Source organism: Xiphophorus couchianus, chromosome 1 (genome assembly GCF_001444195.1).
Source record: "Xiphophorus couchianus chromosome 1, X_couchianus-1.0, whole genome shotgun sequence".
Taxonomy (NCBI): domain Eukaryota; kingdom Metazoa; phylum Chordata; class Actinopteri; order Cyprinodontiformes; family Poeciliidae; genus Xiphophorus; species Xiphophorus couchianus.
The window spans coordinates 22,878,764-22,898,028 of record NC_040228.1 but is presented as its reverse complement, the minus strand read 5'-3'; the positions used below and the strand labels follow the sequence as shown (position 1 = coordinate 22,898,028).

The following is a 19,265-nucleotide window of genomic DNA, read 5'->3' as shown; positions in this document are numbered from 1 at the left end:
TAAGCCTCTCCGTGCTTGTAGAAGTCACGTCAAGGGACACCAATACAACTATGTAGTCACTGGTCTGTAAACGGTGAAAACAAATGCTCAGTGCTCGTTATTTTGACATTTTTTTGGATGCGTCTCTGTCTTTTTCTCCAGTCATTTGCCTATTCAGAAGCAGGGAATTCAGTCCATGCGATTTGTTGGGCATGGATGAGTTTAAGGCCAATGTGCAGCTAAAATCAGCTAATGTAGCACTGTAGCTAAAATCAGCTAATGTAGCACTGTATACAATAAATTACACTTGGGGCAGGAATGGAGTGAGCTCAGTGGACACAATTCCTTCTTACAAACCCACCTCTCTTCAATTACCACCCGGGTCTGTGGAAACAAGGTTCTGTGTGGGTGATGGCACACACCTTGGGAACTGTCCATGTGTGATGGAGCACTAACAAGCAGGAGTTACAGTAGCATGTGGCCAATACATGTGATACTGTTATTTTCAGTGAAAGGTTATCTGGCCACAGGTCACTATGCACTTCCTTGCAAAAATATTCATACCATTTGAGTAGTTTTACATGGTGTTATCTTACACACACACACACATATATATATATATATATATATATATATATATATATATATATATATTGATGTTATAGACAGAGCATAATTGTAAAGTTGAAGAAAAATGACACATTGGGTTCAAATATGTTTATGAACAAAAATATTGGAAGTATGGTTATCTAGACAATTACTTTTTTGCAGATTCATTTTTGCAATATAGCTCATTCTCAATCAGATTGGATGAAGATCGCCTGAACTAAACAGCTATTGTCACATCTAGCAGATTTTCTACTTGGGTCATTCTTTATTTAGCTCCATCCATGTTTCTATCAAACCAACCAGCGTTCCTGTCAAGGCTGAACAAAATCATCACCAAAGATTTAAGCTGCCACCACCATATTTCACCCAGTACAACGTATGTAAAAGGCTATGTTTATTTTAAATTTTCTGCAACACAATATATATTTTTTTCCAGACCAAAAAGTTCAGTTGGTTTCAGGCAACAGTTGTGACTGCATGGCAATAGTTTTCCCACAGAGAGATTTTTTTCTCCCCTGAAATGTTGATCTCTAAAAATCCTCACGAATTACCAGGGGCCTCTTTGACTGGGCTGTATATTACTTGGTCTTCAGCATGTGGTTCATTCAATAAGATTTTAAAATAAACTGTTGATTCCATTATTTTTAACCACTTAGGATTGTACATCATCTCTTAAAATGTAAGTCACAGTGACAATCTAGCAAAGAAAGGATTTCTAAACGCTGGAGTAAAAAACAAAACAAAACAAAAAAAACCCTACCCACAGAGAGTGTACTTTTTTTCTTGCCCAACAAACAGTAGACGTAGTAACTAAATGGTTGATGCAATCTTTTGGTAGAAACAGAGCAAAATATTTCCTTTGGGAGTTAGTGGGGGAAAACGCAAGCCAAAAGTAGTACTATTTCAGGTCACCTGTAAAGACTGAGCCAAGCAAAAAGGAATATTTCTTCAATTCTATAACTGCTCTGTCTGGGCAACGGTCTTCTGGTACTCTTCCAGAGAATACAACTAATTTTAGCAATATCCTAAGTGATTAATGCGCAAGATTGCCTTTATGGCTGGATGAGTGGATGGATCATTAACAACTGAATACAAAAACCATATATGTGCCTATTTTGAGTGCCTGTGAGGCTTTCAATATGTCTTCTCCGTAGAACGTTGCAATAATCCAATAAAAGATCTGTCTCAACATGGTGAAATGCTGAGGGGGAGATGGGCATTTTGCCTGAGGGGGTTCTTCCTCTGCTGCGAGGTCTCTGCTTCACAGACAGCACACCAGACAATCTGTTACTGCCTTTTTTTCTGTTTCACTCTTCCTATCTTTCTTCAATCTTTCTGCAGTTCCAACGTCTCTTTTCCCTGTCTTGCCAACTGACTGGACCTTCTTGTTCCTAATTTAGAAAGCAGTTGTGTGGTAGTTACCCAAGCTACCCCTTTCTTTGTCTGAAAGCTTGTGATTGCCTCAGCAAGTCTGCTTTGATACCTGTAACATTGTGCACACCTTCTGCAGTTTTCTCCCTGCAGCAGCAATAACCCAGCTCAGGCCAGTCATGTGTAGTTGTTTTCAGAGATGGATAAGCGATACACTCAAAAGCCCAAGGCTTTAATTATACTTTCTGTCCTGCGTATCATAAGCAAACAAGCACTCATTACCTCAAAGTGCTGATGCACTTTGTCTTCACTTATAAAGCAGTACTAGGGTCCAACTGATGAAGACAGACCATCACCCAGACCCAGTGACAAGGCAATGCAGAGCAGAAGCTTTCAACCCCAATCTCTTGGCATATATTACGTAATAGTCTAGTAAAATATTCATGGTACACCTTGGGGATGGAATCCTGGCTGCTCTGAACTGCTGAGCAAACATTTCTCCCTGAGCCACACAAACGCTGTGTGGAAGATAAGGTAAAACCCAAGAGGAAGGAGCCGAAAACCTTTTACAAATGTTAAGATGGCAAAATTATGCAGGCGGTATGTTATGGTAAATTAGGTAAATATGAAAACATGATGAGAAAAATACATAAAGTAAGTGAACAGAACAGAAACAACATATGCTGAAATATAAACTCAACAGCAGCTTCTAACCATCTCACAGAGATGTATCTCAATTGATCAGAACAACAAAACGAAGTTAATCAATTCAAGAGTTAATATTATAGATTCATTACGTACAGTGATATGTTTGGAGCCACCATTTCCAATCATTTTTACAATTATGGCTTACAGCTAATGGAAACTCAAAATTCAGTTGCTTGGAAGATTAAAACATTACATAAGACCAATTAAAAGGGATTTGAATACAGAAATGTAATTTTATGTCTTGGCCTAGAAAATCCATAAGAGTTGTTTAGTGGAGTCATTGGCAGCCTTCACGAGGAGGATATGCCACAAAAGGTCACCATTAAAGAAGATGGCTGTTAACAGGGTGCTGTGCTCTGCTCATTAATGCAAAGTTTTCTTGGAAAGACCTGACCTACAATGGTTGCAATCCTTTTGTTAAGCCAATTCTGAACCAGTTATGATATTAGTAGCATGTTTTCTTCCGCTATCTAGAAAGGGGACTGGGCTGTTGTTTGGTGAGGTAAAGACTTCTTTTCAGATGAAGAGTGGAAAGGCTCATAATCCAAATTGCTTGTGATCCTCTGGGAAGTTTCCAATAATTTGGAAAGTCAGGTTATCTGCTTTGATTGATTCATTTCTTTTTCCTCGAGCCCTACATCACTGCAGCCTTCTATTAGGGAATAGGAGAGCATTTCTATCTGATTTCATTTTTATACAGGACTTTTCACCTTCTCACATTGTATGAAGTACCAAAAGTTAATTAACTATGTTATCACTGAGCTAAACTTGCCAAATCACAAAAATGAAAAAAATAAATAAATCAATTCAGTATTGTCAAAAGGCAATGAGAGACACCAGATGCAACAATGTAGATAAGCCTGGAGCTGCTATTAGCAACCTGGGTTTCCTTAACACCTCAGCAGTGTTAGAAACCACGCTGCAATGGTGAAGTAATTAAGAGCCTCAACAAAGGATTGAGAGCATTTAATGTACTCTCCATGGACATAGGTAGCAATAGATAGACATTTCTTCATTAAAATGATTTTTTAAGTAATCTTCTAACTTTCTGAATTGTGATGTACCACCGCTGTAGCTTTCTATGCTGCCAGAAAAATACATAGCATCTTTAAATTATAATTAGAGATTGACAAAAATATATCCTATTAAGCTTCTGTTTGACTTTTTAAGCACTTTAGTCAACAACATGTTGTTTATGTGGTTCATAAACAACATTTTGACTTACAAGATCAGAGTTTTCACAGAAAAACCCCCAGAATGTGTAGAATGAACATTCTACTGTTCCACAGGGCGAAATTTGATTTTTTAAAACAAGACTGTATATCATCTGTTTGTCAACATTTTCAGTGATTACATCTATTTCTCACTATGCCTCTGGAGAAGTGCCAGAATATGAGTATAATTTTACTCCCTGGAGTTTCTGCATTTCCATCAGCAGAGACGGAAAATGAAAACCTGGTCAAATCATGATAAGATCTGTCTAATTTGCATTTTAACAATAATACAATAGCAAAATATCTTGGGGTTTCTTATTTTTGTAATTATTTAGTTTTGCAAATGGATGCTTTGCCCTGAAGCATTGTCAGACACTTGCAGTACTGTTTGGGTCTCAAGGAAGAAAAAAAAAAGAAAAATCAGCAAATTATCTATTGATGTTAGATCCTCGCTTTTAGCAAGATTTACCTTATCTGACAAAATATTAGTGTAATCATACCAAATAAGACTTCACATAACGCAGTTAAGTAAATGCAAATTTAATGCAGGGAAAACAGGATGATGGATAGCAACATTAACCATGCTGGGAATACTGAATGAATTTTATTCAATAATGGGCTCTAACATTTCTTTTAAGGTAGATTTGTATGAATATCCAACATCATCTTGTGAGTCAAGTGTTGAGATTATTTAAAATATAAGCCCTGAGTTGTTCCTTTCACTTGGGGCTACTTTTTGGGGTCCATACAAATTACATTTCCATGGCTTCTTGTTTTCCTATCAGTATGATTCAGAGAAAATTGTTCTGCCTGTCGAGTGTAGCACATAAGATGAAGAGAAGAGGCTTTTAAGGCATCCATAGTCTCTATAGTGTGTATTTAATATACCAGAAACATGATGTAAGTATCATAAAAACAAAGCATCATCATTTTTATAACTGAAAGTTCTTCTTTTTTTCTATGGTGGTGTGTAAAGTGAATTGTGTTCTCTTTAGCTCTGATGATGGACGTTTATGACACTTTTGTAAAATCTTTTGTCAGACTGTGTCTGAATTAGCAGCTTATTCTCAGATTTATTTGTCACATCCAATCAAACCTTTCTGCTAATTTACAGCAAGAATTAAATGGTACTTTGATGTGTTACTGTTGTCCACTGTCAAATGCAATAAAGGAATTTAAAATTTTTAAACTTCACTAAATAAAACTTTCTTGTAAATATGTGCTCTTTCTATTTGGATAGCATAATGTATTGTTGTTTGAATTGGATTTTTGTGTAGTTTAAACATTTTGTTTTCCATTTGGGGATTTTTTTGGGAGGAGAGGAGTTAGTTGTGCGTGCAGACCTCTCATAGCCCATGAGTTATGGGTTGAACCCTCCTGCATAAAAAGCCTTGCCACCATATGCTGTCCATTATGTAGAATATTTAACTCTAAAGGCCTGAGGTGTATTATGAGATTTTGTGTGTCCCTTGTCACAGGGTTTTAGAGTTTCTGAAAACTGTGTCAAGGCTATTTTTGTGGTCAATCTTGACTTTGTCACTACCTTAAAAAGAACACTGGTGGTGCTGCTGTGTTGTTGCTTTTCAGTGATTTTGTGTAAAGAATCTTATAGGCAGATTTTTTGTGGCAGCATAAAAAGAAACTTTCAGTGGGGTATGAGTATATGTAAGAGAAGACTTGACATGTATCACAGACTGAACTTTCAAACTTGTGTTTTTAGTCAGATATTTTTCTCGCACAGCTCTGCACTATGTGACAGTTCCCATGTGTGATATACCGCCAACCTCTTTTTCGCATCTTGTTGAAGATAATTAGACTGTGCATTCCCATGATGGCAGGGATTGCGTGACGAGTTTGAGCATGCTGGTAGAAAAAGACAAGCATAAATAGTTCATCCTGTGATTTCGGAATAAGCAATAAGGATGTGAGGGCGTAGAACTCATTCTAACCTACATGTGACATATCAGTCGGGCTTTTCTGCAGTGCACCTGTAGCATTCACCTTCCTGCTCTCTCCTGAGCTGTAAGTTGGCCCTTGAAAGGCAACAGAGTTGAATCAATGTCACAGCAGGCGATTCAGGTCTTTTCCTCTATAGGGCCCTTTGGGAAGTAGAAGCTTGCATGAATAGAGCAAATGGTACACATTGTGTTGATTGTTGTTGCTCACCAGTAGAAGCTTTGAGTATTCTCTCTTGTCTGGGCTTATACACTAGATGCTAAACCAAAAAGTGATCCTTTTTACTGATCTTGAGCACTCAAAGACATTCATTGTGGATAAACAATGTTCACCAGGTTTTTGGGCTTTTTTTAGTTTTGGATGTTTACATGAAAATGACTCAAAAAAGTTGATTATTTCGTTTGCTACGTTTGCTCATGTCATGAAATGGTGGTGTTGAGGTGGTGAGGGAGACGCGGTAGACCCAGGATGCGATAAGTAAATGATTTTAATGATGATTGTCCAGTGCAACACAGTCCAACATGGTCCAATACAAACGGGCAGCACGGCCGAGCGGAAACCAGGGCTCGACGCCGGTAGCAACCGTTAAACAACTGACGAGACGACAGCCTGACAGACTAGACGCCAAAAGAGACGAGGACCCAACAAAGAAACAGACACACAGGTGACACTAAATACACATGAGGTAATTAGGGAACGAGAAACACCTGGGAGTAATCGAGGGGAGACAGGACAACGAAGAGACTCAAAAAAACACAAACTCAAAATAAATACACAGAAAAACACAGATTATGACAGCTCATACATAGTTGCATTAGAGTCATTGATCAAAATGGAGAAATGTGGGGGGGGAAGTATGGAAGTCAAACAACAAGCACAAAAGACACATCAAAAATGAGAGAAGCAGTAACAATATCACATTTGGTAGACCTCAGACAGAAAGTTGTCCTTTACCTCAAATTCAAATTACTATCCAATGCACAAATGTAAAAGCTTTCCCATTCTACCTGTATTTCACTATATGATTATTGTGACAAAAACTGTAATTTAAAGCGCAAGAAATCTTGCAGCTTTCAGAAAAAATGCTGTAATTTCTGCTTTGATTCTAACCAGCATTGTTACCCAGATCTGCATGGCTTTCCACCAACTATACCACCAGAATAGCATATATTATAGTGCAATGGGTCACAGTTTCCTGCATATAATCAATCCAAGTTGTACTAATGAGGGTTAAACTGCAGTACAGTAACTGTCAAAGCACTATTCCAAGAACAAATACGGACACACCCAGTATTTGCCCACCTCTTAAACTCAATCTGTCCACAGTCTTCTTATATGTGGCTGGCTCTAAAAAGTCACTTCATGTTAATGCTGAATCTGTGGTGATGTAAGAACAATACAAATCCTGCTACACATTTTAACAGACGTGTTATGATTTGTGGCTAAGAAGTTGGACCAAAATGCAAGCTGGAATCCAGAAGTAAATGATGAAATACATTTAAGGAATTCAAAGCTCAACTTCCAAAACCTGGGAGGAACACACCAGAAGCCAGGGAATAAACAGTCTGGGAAACATGAGGCAAGCAGAAGGAATCAGCATGAAATGAGTCAAAGAGAGGTGGTTAAATAGTAGGTAGCAGGGATGATGGAACAATGGACAGACTAATTACAAACTGAACTCAGGTATGAGGGAAGAGCAGAAGGCAAGCTGAGGGAGAAAGAGAGAGAGAGAAAAAAATGCCACAGGGGAGCAGGAGGAGAAAACACTAATAAAAAAATAAATAAATCTAACCACAAGAATAAATAAACAAGAGATAAATAATTGTGGTGATCTGAATAAAATAACTAAGTCTAACTAAATTAAAATAGACAAGGCTGATTTAATCAAACCTTAGATCAGGCAAAAACACAGGCAACAAATAACCAAAACTAAAAATCCAGAAAAAGAAAAAATGCCAAGAAGCTTTTACAAGTATGTTTTTTTCTCACATGATTTTGGGAACTGACAGTCTAACAGGAACCCCCCCTGACTCCCACCTCACAGCTTAAGTGTCCCATTGTGACATGCTCCCCCTGCGTGTCACACTGACCGTGGTAGGGTTAAATAAAACATCTATAGACATCAGCAGACATTTTGCATTGACATAAAACACATCAAAAGTTATATTTTCCTTAAAAGGACCCATTTTCTTACCTGATAAACATCTGTTGGTATTGACCTTTGACACCATTTTGATCTATCTGTCTTAATGAAAAGATTCAGGGTATTTCTTTTCCTCACCAAAATGTCCTGCTTAAATTATCTTAGTAGTAAAAGTACTCACTATGTTGTTTTTATTTCACAATGTATCACCAATAAGCACTCAGACATCCATTGAATTCACCCGTTTCTAATAAAAATGTATTTTCGCCATGAAAACACCTCATGTCTGTCACAATGACAAGCTCCCAAATAATGTAGTAACACATGCTACATCATCAGAGATACAGGGTCAAGAATATCTGCTTTTGAGAGTGTGACTAGAAAGATTATGTTTTGTCAGAAAATTCAATTTCAAACCTACATTAAAATTATTAAAACATATTGGCTTTTTTAAACTAAAGATCTACCTTTAAAAATTATACCATTATAATTTTAATGCATCAATATATTGAAAGAGTATTGCATAAAAAAACTATTAAAGTGTTATAGATTCATTTTATATATACTTCCTCAGATTTCATAAAAAAAAGATCTTTCTAAAGAGAAGATCTTTCTGATCTTTATGGACACACTTAGAAATGTGATTTTAGTTTCTAACTGGGGGGTCAACAATCAAGTTAAAAAATGCCTAATTCCAGTTACCAGCTAATTCCTATATGAAAGACAGGCTTTCATAAAGTTGTGAAAACACACTGTAAATTACATATGCAGATTTGTGAAACAATTCAGCACTGAAAATACCACAAGAAAATACTGAAAAAGTAAAAGGCTTAAATAATAGAAAACTGACCTTAAACAGCCGCAAAATGTTGGCTACCATGATTGACACGGAGCTGGCGGAGGCACCAATCACTCCAACCACTCTCTCTGGCTTGGTAATGATGGGTGGCCCTCCGCTGAGACACTTCACATCGGTTGAGTCCTTCTCAATCAATGCTTGGACAAATGTCAGCGACTGTTCCAGAGCATGGGTGTCCCGAGAGCACGTGTCAAGGATGCGGGCCCCCAGAGTAATATTAGGCAGCAGCTCATTGTCGTTATTAATACGATCCAGGGCAAACAACATGGCCTCCAGCCTATGGATCCCTTTCTCCTTCTTTAGCTCTCCGCAGGCTTTGCCATCATTCCCTCTTGCATGGACAGGGAAAAGTCCACCCAGAGATATATCTCCATCGATGCGTATTGAGTTGAGGTGTGTGTGGCCTGGCATTTTGGGCTTAGCTGCTGAGGTGATCAAACGACAACAACAAAGAAGTAAGAGCCAGCTGAAAACCCTTCTGTGGAAACCGTTCCACAGTGTCCCAAAGCCTCCTTGTAGAGTCATAATGAAAGGCTAAATCTGCATTCAAATACAAATTCAATTCCTTTGAAAATGACAGAGGCGTTCATACATATATCCCACACACACATAAAAATGTCCTGGAGGTTAGCTGCAATGCTTTTCAGAGTGCAGTTGTCTTCAAAAGTCTCTTCTCATGGTTTCTTGCTCTGACACAAAGTCAGTAGCTCTAATTATGCCGTTTCTGTTTATCTACTTTCTTTTCTTCTCTCTTTGTGTTTTAGTCCTTGCTTGCACCTGAGAGTGGAGGATGCATGCAGCAACTAAACAGTACAGAGTGTGCTGAAGCAGAGTCTACAGAGACTGCTCTCATAAGGCAAGAACAAAGATGGGAAGCTTGCCTCTCTTCTCTGGTTTTTCCCGGAGCACACAATTATGTTTGGCTTTCTTCTTGGTGTGCCAAGCTGATAGAATGTCACAGTGGCGTCCACTTTGGGTTCCTGCAAAGACAGAGGGGGGACACGATGAAGAAAACAGCAGACAGTAAATTATGGGAATAGGTAGAAGAGAGAGAGAAACTGGAGTTTCATTCACATTGTTCCTGTTAAGATTTGTTTGCTTGCAAAGTGGGTGTGAGACAAGCTGCTCTGTCATGCTCTCTTTTTCAATTGTAGTCATATTCAGAACTACACAGTGCACTGGCATGTAGCAGCAAATGCCTGAGTCTTTTTTTCTGAATCTTTAATTTAAAGCAGAAATAATACCCAGAGCACTGCACAGGAAATGTGCTGTCAAGAAAATCCGAGCTCATCCCACTTCCCCATGCTGGAGATTTTAGTTTAACAGTAATAATAAATAAAGTTATCTTTAAAATGAATCACTCAAGTGACATCAAGGCCCAGCAGTAGACTTAAGTGTCAATAAAGTTAGTTTAACAGTAATAATAAATAAAGTTATCTTTAAAATGAATCACTCAAGTGACATCAAGGCCCAACGTTAGACTTAAGTGTCAATAAAATAAATCTAGTTGTGTGTGTTGTTTTTGTCTCATGCAAACTTTGCTTTAATTCTACTTTTTTCTATCTAATCAAAAGAAATCATAGTCAGTCAGAGAGAGTCATTAAACAGGAAAAGCAGGTTTCCTGGAAAAAGAGGAAGTTTCCAGCCTGCAGATTTATAAAAATAGCTGAGACTATTTCTTAGTTTAAAGCATGAAAGTTTTAAAGAATGAAATCTAAACATTATTAGTAATTGGATAAGATTCAAAGTAAAATACTTATATTAATATTGGTTTAATTGTAATAATACTTACACTTACATTTGTGAGAACACTTACAAGAAAAACAAGTAACTGTAACTTTGGTATTATATAATTAGAATCATGGATTATTCTTGGTTTCTTTTCAGAAAAACATCTGTAATAACTCACATTAAGATTATAATAAATATAATTAATAAGTTATAGTTATAAAATTATAAATGAATGCTAAATCAGAGAAGCTAAAGAAAATAAATGTGATATAAATGTGATTTTGACATTGAACTTGAAATGGTGTAAAAGGTTGTAAAACTGCAATTAAACATCACTGATATGTTGGAGGTAGATGGTAGGTGAAAGGTGACAGGAAGGGAAAAAGGGGAACTAACAGGAGAGCAGAGATGATCAGCACCTTATATGGAAACAGGAGGTTGAGCAACCCTGAGACATTGGCACAGACATCATGACATGATGTCTCTTAAGACAGTGACGGATATGAGACCATCTGTCTAAGCAGACAGATGAACCCTATATAAGGTGGGTGCAAAAGAGGAACCGTTCGTTGGATCCTCCGGGCAGCTTCGAGCCAAGATCGAGATGGACAAAGAACTCTGCAGCTGAAGAAGAGCCGGGGCCACGGAGCCGGAGACTGTCCTGCACATGGAGACCAACCCGTCTGGCCCACAATCTGTGGCTTCGAATCGCACTTCTCTCATCGGCTGGGTTCTGACCCCAAAGACAAAGATGAAGACAAAGACAAGGAAGAAGAACTGGTGCCTTTTTTCCTGCCAGCACCAAGTCCTGTGTGACCTCAGCATCCATGCGGAGAGGAGGCTCATCAGACCTGCGGAGATCCTGGCCTTCGCCGATCAACATCTTCCTCCTGCTGCCACACCTTCTTCATCATCAAGCCAGGTCTGGGGTTCGAAACGCCAAACTCCGTCCGTCTCTCTCAAAGGTTCCCTTTTTTAGTACTCAGTATCAGCAGTAGGGAAAGATAGACTAGATGATTGATTTTACTTATTTGATTATTTCTGCTACTGAATTAAGCTGTACTGACCCTTGCAAAAATGCCTTACTAATAAAATATTTAGCATAAAGAAAATCTAAAGATGTTGTGGACATTCAGTTAATGAGTCACCTTAAAGTTCTTTGATGGTTGTAAAATAGCTGTGATGTTTGATTCTGGAGAGGAAGAGGTGGAAAATGTTTTTAGGTTGCTGGTAGCCCATATTTAAAACCTCATCCTTGGGACTCGCCCGAGTCACTAAAACCTACCTGGTTCAATAACAAATGCAAGTTGTAAAATAGAGAACGAGCGACCGTTAACAGGTGTGCTCTGTGAAACTAGTTGGCTGTAGGCTGCTCAGTCTGGCTAATTCACAGGGGGAAGAAGGGTGGGACACCTGGATGTAGGCCGTCAGATAACCAGGCGAATCGTTTCTCGAAACCAGCTTAAACAGAGTTTACTTCAGTTCTGGACAGGGTAAATCCCAGCAGATTTAGGAAACTCAACGGACCCGTTAGACGGAGAGCTGGTAGCACATCTCCCCTCTCAGAAGAGGAAGTACGAGAGTGAGAGAGTAGAGACAGAAAGGAGGGGGGGGGTGTTGCGCAACAACAGTGCTTTATATTGTGTCCATGCCTTGGCTGCTTTCAATGCAGTGCACTGAATTATTTCTATGTTCCTTGAGCATAAATGATTTGTTGCTTGGCACACATCCATAGGCGTCAGAACTGCACACTGGTTTGTCTCCAGAGTCTTTTACCGAAAGATTATGAAGTGCACAGCATGAAATTAACAGCACATAACACTGATAATTTAGAAAACATTCCTCTGTGTACATAACCTTCTGTTAGTCAAAAGTACATTTTCTACTTGTGACGACTTGTGGTTATGGGTCCCAAGTTTTTCATAATTACAATATTTTGCAAACATTTTCCAACCCCTTAAACATTGCTGTATCACAACCCCAAACTTCAATCCATTTAGATGAAAATATATTCTTCTGTTTAAAATAATCCTGTCAAAATATAGCCTTACATTCAACCGAGAAAATGTTAGGACATAAAAATTGTTCAAAGATGCTCTCATTACTGTCTGAGAGAGCTTGAGCTATTTTGCCAGTAAAAATGGGTAAAAGTCTCTAGATGTGCAAACCAATAGAGTCCTGAAAGACTTGTTCAAGTTACAGCAGCAAATGTTGGTTTCATAAAACATTCACTCCTGGGCCTAAGTACAAGTCCCATGTTTACTTGACATTTTTGAAATTGGAAAAAAAAAAACATGTATGGCTTTACTTACACTTCACATTTATGGAAAGGGGCCTAGCTGCAGAGCACAGGGAGAATATCCACAAGAAGAATGTCATCCAAACTTGTCATGTGACCCAGAAACACATTTACAGCAACCTAAATGTGTGTTTGTAGTACATCTTTTGTTTCTCTCAGAAATTAACATTATCAGACACCCAAAGATCCAAAAATGTTGTTTAAAAAGAAAAAGCAAGCAAAAAAGCTTTTTTTAAAAAAACATTGTATTGTGTTTGTAACTGATGTTATGGAGAAACTTTACAAATATGACTCTAAATAGTAGACACTGATATATTTTCCTTTCATTATCTATGTTATATGGGTATAAAAACATAATTGAGGTGCAAATAACATTTCAGTTGTATAAAGCTGTGACACAAAAAGCAGTCTGGAAATCAGGGCTCTCAAATGGTAGTGATTGAGACAACAATCCTTGTATTTCTGTGACAAATGGAGGTCACATGTTTCCTGTGGAGTTCCTCTCCATTGTTTACAGTTAGATGCTCTTGCAATGTGCTACTTCAGTTTGTGCATTACGTGAAATTGCAATGATACATTAATGTCTGTGGTTTGTAAGAAGTGTGAGAATACTTTTACGAGGCGTGTACACATTCAAATATGCAAACAGTACCTTAAATATGCATGTTTCCGTGTACATCTGGGTTCTTTGCAGTTTCGCACTAAAACAATGATGGATCTGGATATAATGGGAAAAGTCTGTGTCTATCCATTTCTTTCCTAATTGACCATTACATTCAAACACACATCTGCCAGGCTTCACCTCTGTGCTAACATACAATCCCCCTGCTGTGGTGTGGCCGGTAACAGAGGACACAAGGGGCACAATTTCGTTCAGGATGTTGCACTACATTGCACCAGCTGTCAAATGCATCACTTTGGAGTTGTGATATTTCGCAATTATTTTAAGAAAGATAGAAAGACTCTGACTGGCTGTAAGGACTCCCTAATTGCAAGGTTTTTTTTTTTCTATAACCTTGAGTGTGCGTTTGTTCAACCAGACCTCTGAAGTGGAGGCATAAAAAGATTTGCTACTACTCATGAAACATGTGTATTTGCTTTCTTCAACTTTGGACACTGAATTCAAGAAAAAAGGCCCTAACAAAGTGCCAACAAGTTTCCTGAAAAAAGTATCCTTTCGTGAGCTGCTTCTCACAACCAAAAGGAGATATTTATATCACTCTTGCAGAAATCACTCTCCTAAAACAAAGCATTCATAATGGATGAAAGCCTAGCAGTCTCTGCAAAGCATCTCATTCCATCAGCACCATTGAAGACAAGGACAGGATATGCATATCACCTAGAAATTTACGAATATATTGTTGGAAATGAAAAGACTAAAAGTAAACTGAGAAACATTTTAGAAGGAGAGTAATGATCATGGAGCAACTTCAGTTTTTTAATCACAATTTAAAAAAGCATGTATTTGACAGGTGCCATAAGAATGAAAAAAGCCTTGTTCATTGCATATCTTGAACTATACCCACTTGCTAGTTTATTAGTTATACCCTGTAAATACCAGGGAGAGCAATCGCAAGTCTTCATTCCATGGATTTAACACTGTCTGAGACATTCCTCAGAGATGTTATGTACATATTGAGATGATAGAATAGTGCTGCGCTGATTTTAGATCTGGTGTGTGTGGATGATGTTGAAGTACAGTAAACTCATTGTCATGTTGATAAAAACTGTCTCAGATGATTTGAGGTGTGTGACATTGTCTATTAACCTGCAAGTGTAATCTATAAGAAGGTGGAGCAGCAACGATACTCAGTTAGGCTGAAGTATTAAAGCGATGCTCAACTGATAACAAGGGGCATAAAATGAACTTAGAAACGTCCCGTCTGAACATTCGTCTTTTCATGTTGTTTACAGCAGATTCTACCTGTACCATCTGCACATTGCTTCTCAAATCAGGACACACTGTACCAGTTTTGGTAATCTTGTGAAAAATTATTCTCTTGTCTTCTATTCTTAGTAACAGTAGTAATTCATGGAGGATTTTTCTACTGCTCTAGCTCTACTAGTTCTAGGTTTGACACATTGATAGTATTCATATTACTTTTGTTATTTTCAGAGCTGCTGTTACTGTTAAACCACTCTGCTCATTCTCATCTAACTTTCTGCATCAACAAATCATTTTTTACTCACACAATAATGTCAATTACATTATATTCTCTTGTAAACCTAAGAGATAGTGTGAAAATCCAAGTGTCAACATTTTCTGAAACAATCAGACTGGCCCATCTGGCACCAACAACCTTGCCACATTCAAAATGACTGAAATCCCTTTTTCTTCCCCATTCTGATGCTCTGTTTGAACTTCAAGTCTTCTGCATTCACCAAATGCTTTGAGATGCTGCAATGTTGTTGACTGAGTCGCTATTTGTGCTATTGTGTATGTGGACAAATAACAGTGGAGTCTCAGTATTTCAACATGATTCAACTGCATGTTATTGATGGTTACATAAAGCTTTTTATTAATTGATACTAAAAAAGTAAAAAAAAAATAGTCATGGTGTCTCACGGCAGCGGTTTAACATGCAGTGAGAGAATGTGTCTTTTCTAAAATATATTTAAAGAGAGTGTTCTTGGTGGATAATCGGGCTCAAAGTTCAATTTTCTATACAAAGTCTGAGTCGACCTAAGTGGTGTAATAAATTATACCCTGAATTAATCTGAAAGTGGGTCAACCTACCATCAGTGGGAGCAACTTCAAGCATTTGGTACTCTAAGGTGAATAAATCTTCAATAGTGAAGACAGTATATTTACATATCATAGCATAAGATCACACAACTTTATTATTAGGCAATTGTAACATTTACAAATTATTTTGTCCAATTTACCAATAGTGCCTTTGTCCACTGTATATAGCGTCTTTGAGTTGTGATGACCTTATACATTTTTTTTTTTAGTCTTGCTCAAAAAAATCCATGGTAACATGGCTGGGCTGAAGATAATATTACAAAAACTACAGTACTAGAAAGGGGATACTTGAGCACATCCTTGTTTTGTGCAATATTTTACACAGAGTGATGAGGGTTTGCAAGATGCATGCAAGGAACTCTTAAAGAGAACCTAATCAATAGCCATAGACAATGCATCTGAAGGTCCATAACAAGCATTGACATCTTAGGATGAAGTCCTTTCAGCCTCTCTGACTATTTTGAAGGGGTGGACAGAGTTGCCCCTTTACTGTCATTAGTTGCAGAACACTGCATACAGAGTGGCATCTTTACCAGCTGTTCAGTCACAAGGCCCAGATGGGCAGAGCAGATAAACATCAGCTGTCTGCAGAGAGCGGAGAGTTGGAGGGACGGGGGGAAAGGGGAGATGGGGGAATAGTGAAATCAACACAGATACTGTACTGGCTCCCCTTACTGTGAGGAGGTGCTCCAGTTTCCTCTTCACTCAGTCCCCTGCTGCTGTGAGCACTACCACACAGACGGATGACAGTGTTATACTTCTACTCCAGAATAGAGTTCCCTGACAACTAAATAAGGCTTTGTATCTATGTAATTTAAATAATTTGTTTGAAGTAAACTGTAGGGGACGCAAGGTAGTAATTATTCTTATTCATATAAATATTTTTGTCTTAAGTGGATGCTGATAAAAACTCCTCTCATACTTAATGTCAGTGAGTGCCCAGACCTCTCTTCCAAAGTCTCTTTTTTTCTAAAATCATTGATTGAAACATTTTTTCTTAGTATTATTAAGAGTTTGTCATTTGAACGAAGCCCCAACAAAAAGCAGAAGCTTCTCATGATAAAATAAATGTTAGCGATCTAAAGAAAATTGTACACTGTTACATTTTGTCTGCCAAATATTCAAAGATCACCAAGAAGGAAGTGTTTATTCCAAATCATTTGACAGCTTCAAGTCGGCCAACAACCACTGAGCCAAAAGTGACAACCAAACTCCCACAATGCCAGACTGTTTCTGTGAAAACACAGCCAAGACACAAGAGCTGCCTTTCTATAAAAAGAATTTTGTTTGTTTTAAATTTCAAACTAAGTCCTGCTTTACCATTGCACAGGCTGCACACCACTTAGTTTGAAAGAAAAAGCATCATAGACTATGAAGCAAGCACAAAATCTTGTTCTTGCCCTTCCTGAATGATTTTATTTGAAATGTACACAAAGAAATGAAAGTGCCTCAAATTTCTGAGTTTATTGTGTCACCATAAATTTGATATTAGCTTAATATCTAGCAGTCGTCATATGATTGCTAGATTATCCTCTTACACTTGAGCAAAGTTAATGATAAATAACTCTGTCATAAATATGCTGAATTTGTTCTTGAGCCTTATTATGTGATGATGGCATGTATTATTCAATCTGCAAAGAAATACAGCGAGACACACAAAGTCAGTTTCAGATTGTGCCATCACTGCAAAGCCCTGCAATGACATGCATTCCACTAATAAGCCCATCAGAGCGGAGCAGGGCTTTTGTCTGACAGTGACGTCCTAATCCATTGGGGAGCTGCTGTTTTGGCCGCCATGCTTCAGCAGAGGAGATACTTAGGCCCTAAAGGCCAATATGATCACAGAAGAGAATGAGATAAAGTCCTCAGTTGATGGAGCGTTACAGTGCTCACATGCCTGTGCTCTGGTCGGATGTAAGCAGGTTTTTGTGTTTTTTCCAGCCAGAGGTTTGGTATTTATCCTTTTCTGCATGCTGTTTATGGCAAGGAAGCATTTTTTAAGCTGTGGAGATTCTGAGAAAAACAATCCTGTCTCCTAGAGCTGCTTCTTACACACCTCACTGGCAACAAACATGTTCACTTAATGTACTATTCTCTGATTTTGAACAGCTAAAAAATACCTTCACAGCAATACATCTTGTTTCAAGTCCATGTAAGCCTTTAAAGAACAGTGCCTTAGGGAAAGGTTTACTAATAAATAAACAATAATGCCCCCGGCTAAGATACACAGCTTATGATCAAAGTAAATCTGTAGTTTTAGTTAAGTGTGCTGAACAGTCATGAACCTGTTACCAATGACAGAATGTAGTATTCATTGGCTTTATGGAGCACAGAGTATTTCATCTATTGCTGCACACTGCCTGCCAGGTGGCAGAAAGAAGCTTATTGACACTTCCTCCACTGCATGTGTATTCAGCAGCCAACTGTTGGCTGACTACCTCAACAGAGAACCTTACTTATTAACCACCTATCAGCTTAGAGTTGTGATACTATACACTGATAAGGTCTAACAATGTACTGGTCCCCTTTTTTCTTTCGAAACACCCATGACTTGTCAAAACATGGGTCCCACTAGAAAACATTGTTCTATTGAATGGTGCAGGGGGTTTACAACTATCCTTATGTAGCTGATGTATTGAAGATATTCTGATTCACTTGTCTGGTCATTAATATGTTGGTAAACTCAACTCACTCAAATTTCTTGTTTTCTTTCTTGTAAAGCATTAGCTTATAAGTAAAACGATACACCTGCAGTCTACCACATGCCGCTCACCAAAAGGTGCAAAGAGGATGGAAAAATAACAGTGATTTCATCTGTCAGTGGTCATAATCTAATGCCTGATTGATCCATGCAGAACACAACTAAAACATATATTTTGATAAATTTGCACATGAAGACCACTGTTAAATGTTTATTATTTATGTATCAAATCAAAATTATTAGTATTACAATAATTTTTAATCTGCACAGTGGAACAGCTGTTTGAAGCAAGAAAACCCAGGTTCAAATCCTGACCTGTGGTCATTCTGCATACATGGATTCTGTCACTGTCCAAAAACACGACTCTCTAAATTGTCTATTGTCCATAGGTATGCCTTTGTGTGTGTGCATGGTTGTTTGTCCTCTGTGTATATGTGTTGCCCTGCGATGGACTGGTGACCACTGGAGATAGGCACCAGCACCCTCTGCCTTGCAAGGATCAGCGAGTATAGATAATGGATGCAAAGTAACTTTTTATGATATAATTTGTTGATTAACAGCTCTAGGTATATCTGTGGCTTTTTAGATTTAATTAAAAATAAATCTAGCTAACATCTAAACACCAAAATACTAGCTATATTTACTGAGTTATCACATAAGAATCTCAAACCAGCCCTTGTGAACGTTTTGCAGCTGGTCCAGATGTTTTTTGGTGATTATCTTTCCCACATCCTAATTAATACCCATCGGTGATAGGACACACGATCATGAGTAATTCTCTGAAGCAACAAAGAATTTTTTTCTAATATATTTTGCATTAAATGAATGTGTGCCAGTTCCCATTTTCAGTATCTGTAATTCCTCTTCATACTGACAGAAAATGTAATCCAGCCACCATTATATTTTTTTTCTAACACATTCTCTTTTGCAGATTAGTTATAAATAAGCA

The 19,265-nt window shown here is 38.0% G+C and overlaps 1 protein-coding gene across 2 annotated transcripts in view; it reads right to left on the bottom strand.

Annotated features, from left to right (window-relative positions):
* LOC114146468 (metabotropic glutamate receptor 4-like) overlaps positions 1-19,265 on the bottom strand; it is a 180,424-nt gene that overhangs the window by 112,500 nt on the left and 48,659 nt on the right. For both annotated transcript variants that reach the window (XM_028020539.1, XM_028020529.1), the window contains exon 2: positions 8,831-9,819. In XM_028020539.1, the coding sequence (XP_027876340.1) occupies positions 8,831-9,364 (534 nt within the window). In that variant the 5' untranslated portion in view covers positions 9,365-9,819. The remainder of the gene's footprint in view (positions 1-8,830; positions 9,820-19,265) is intronic.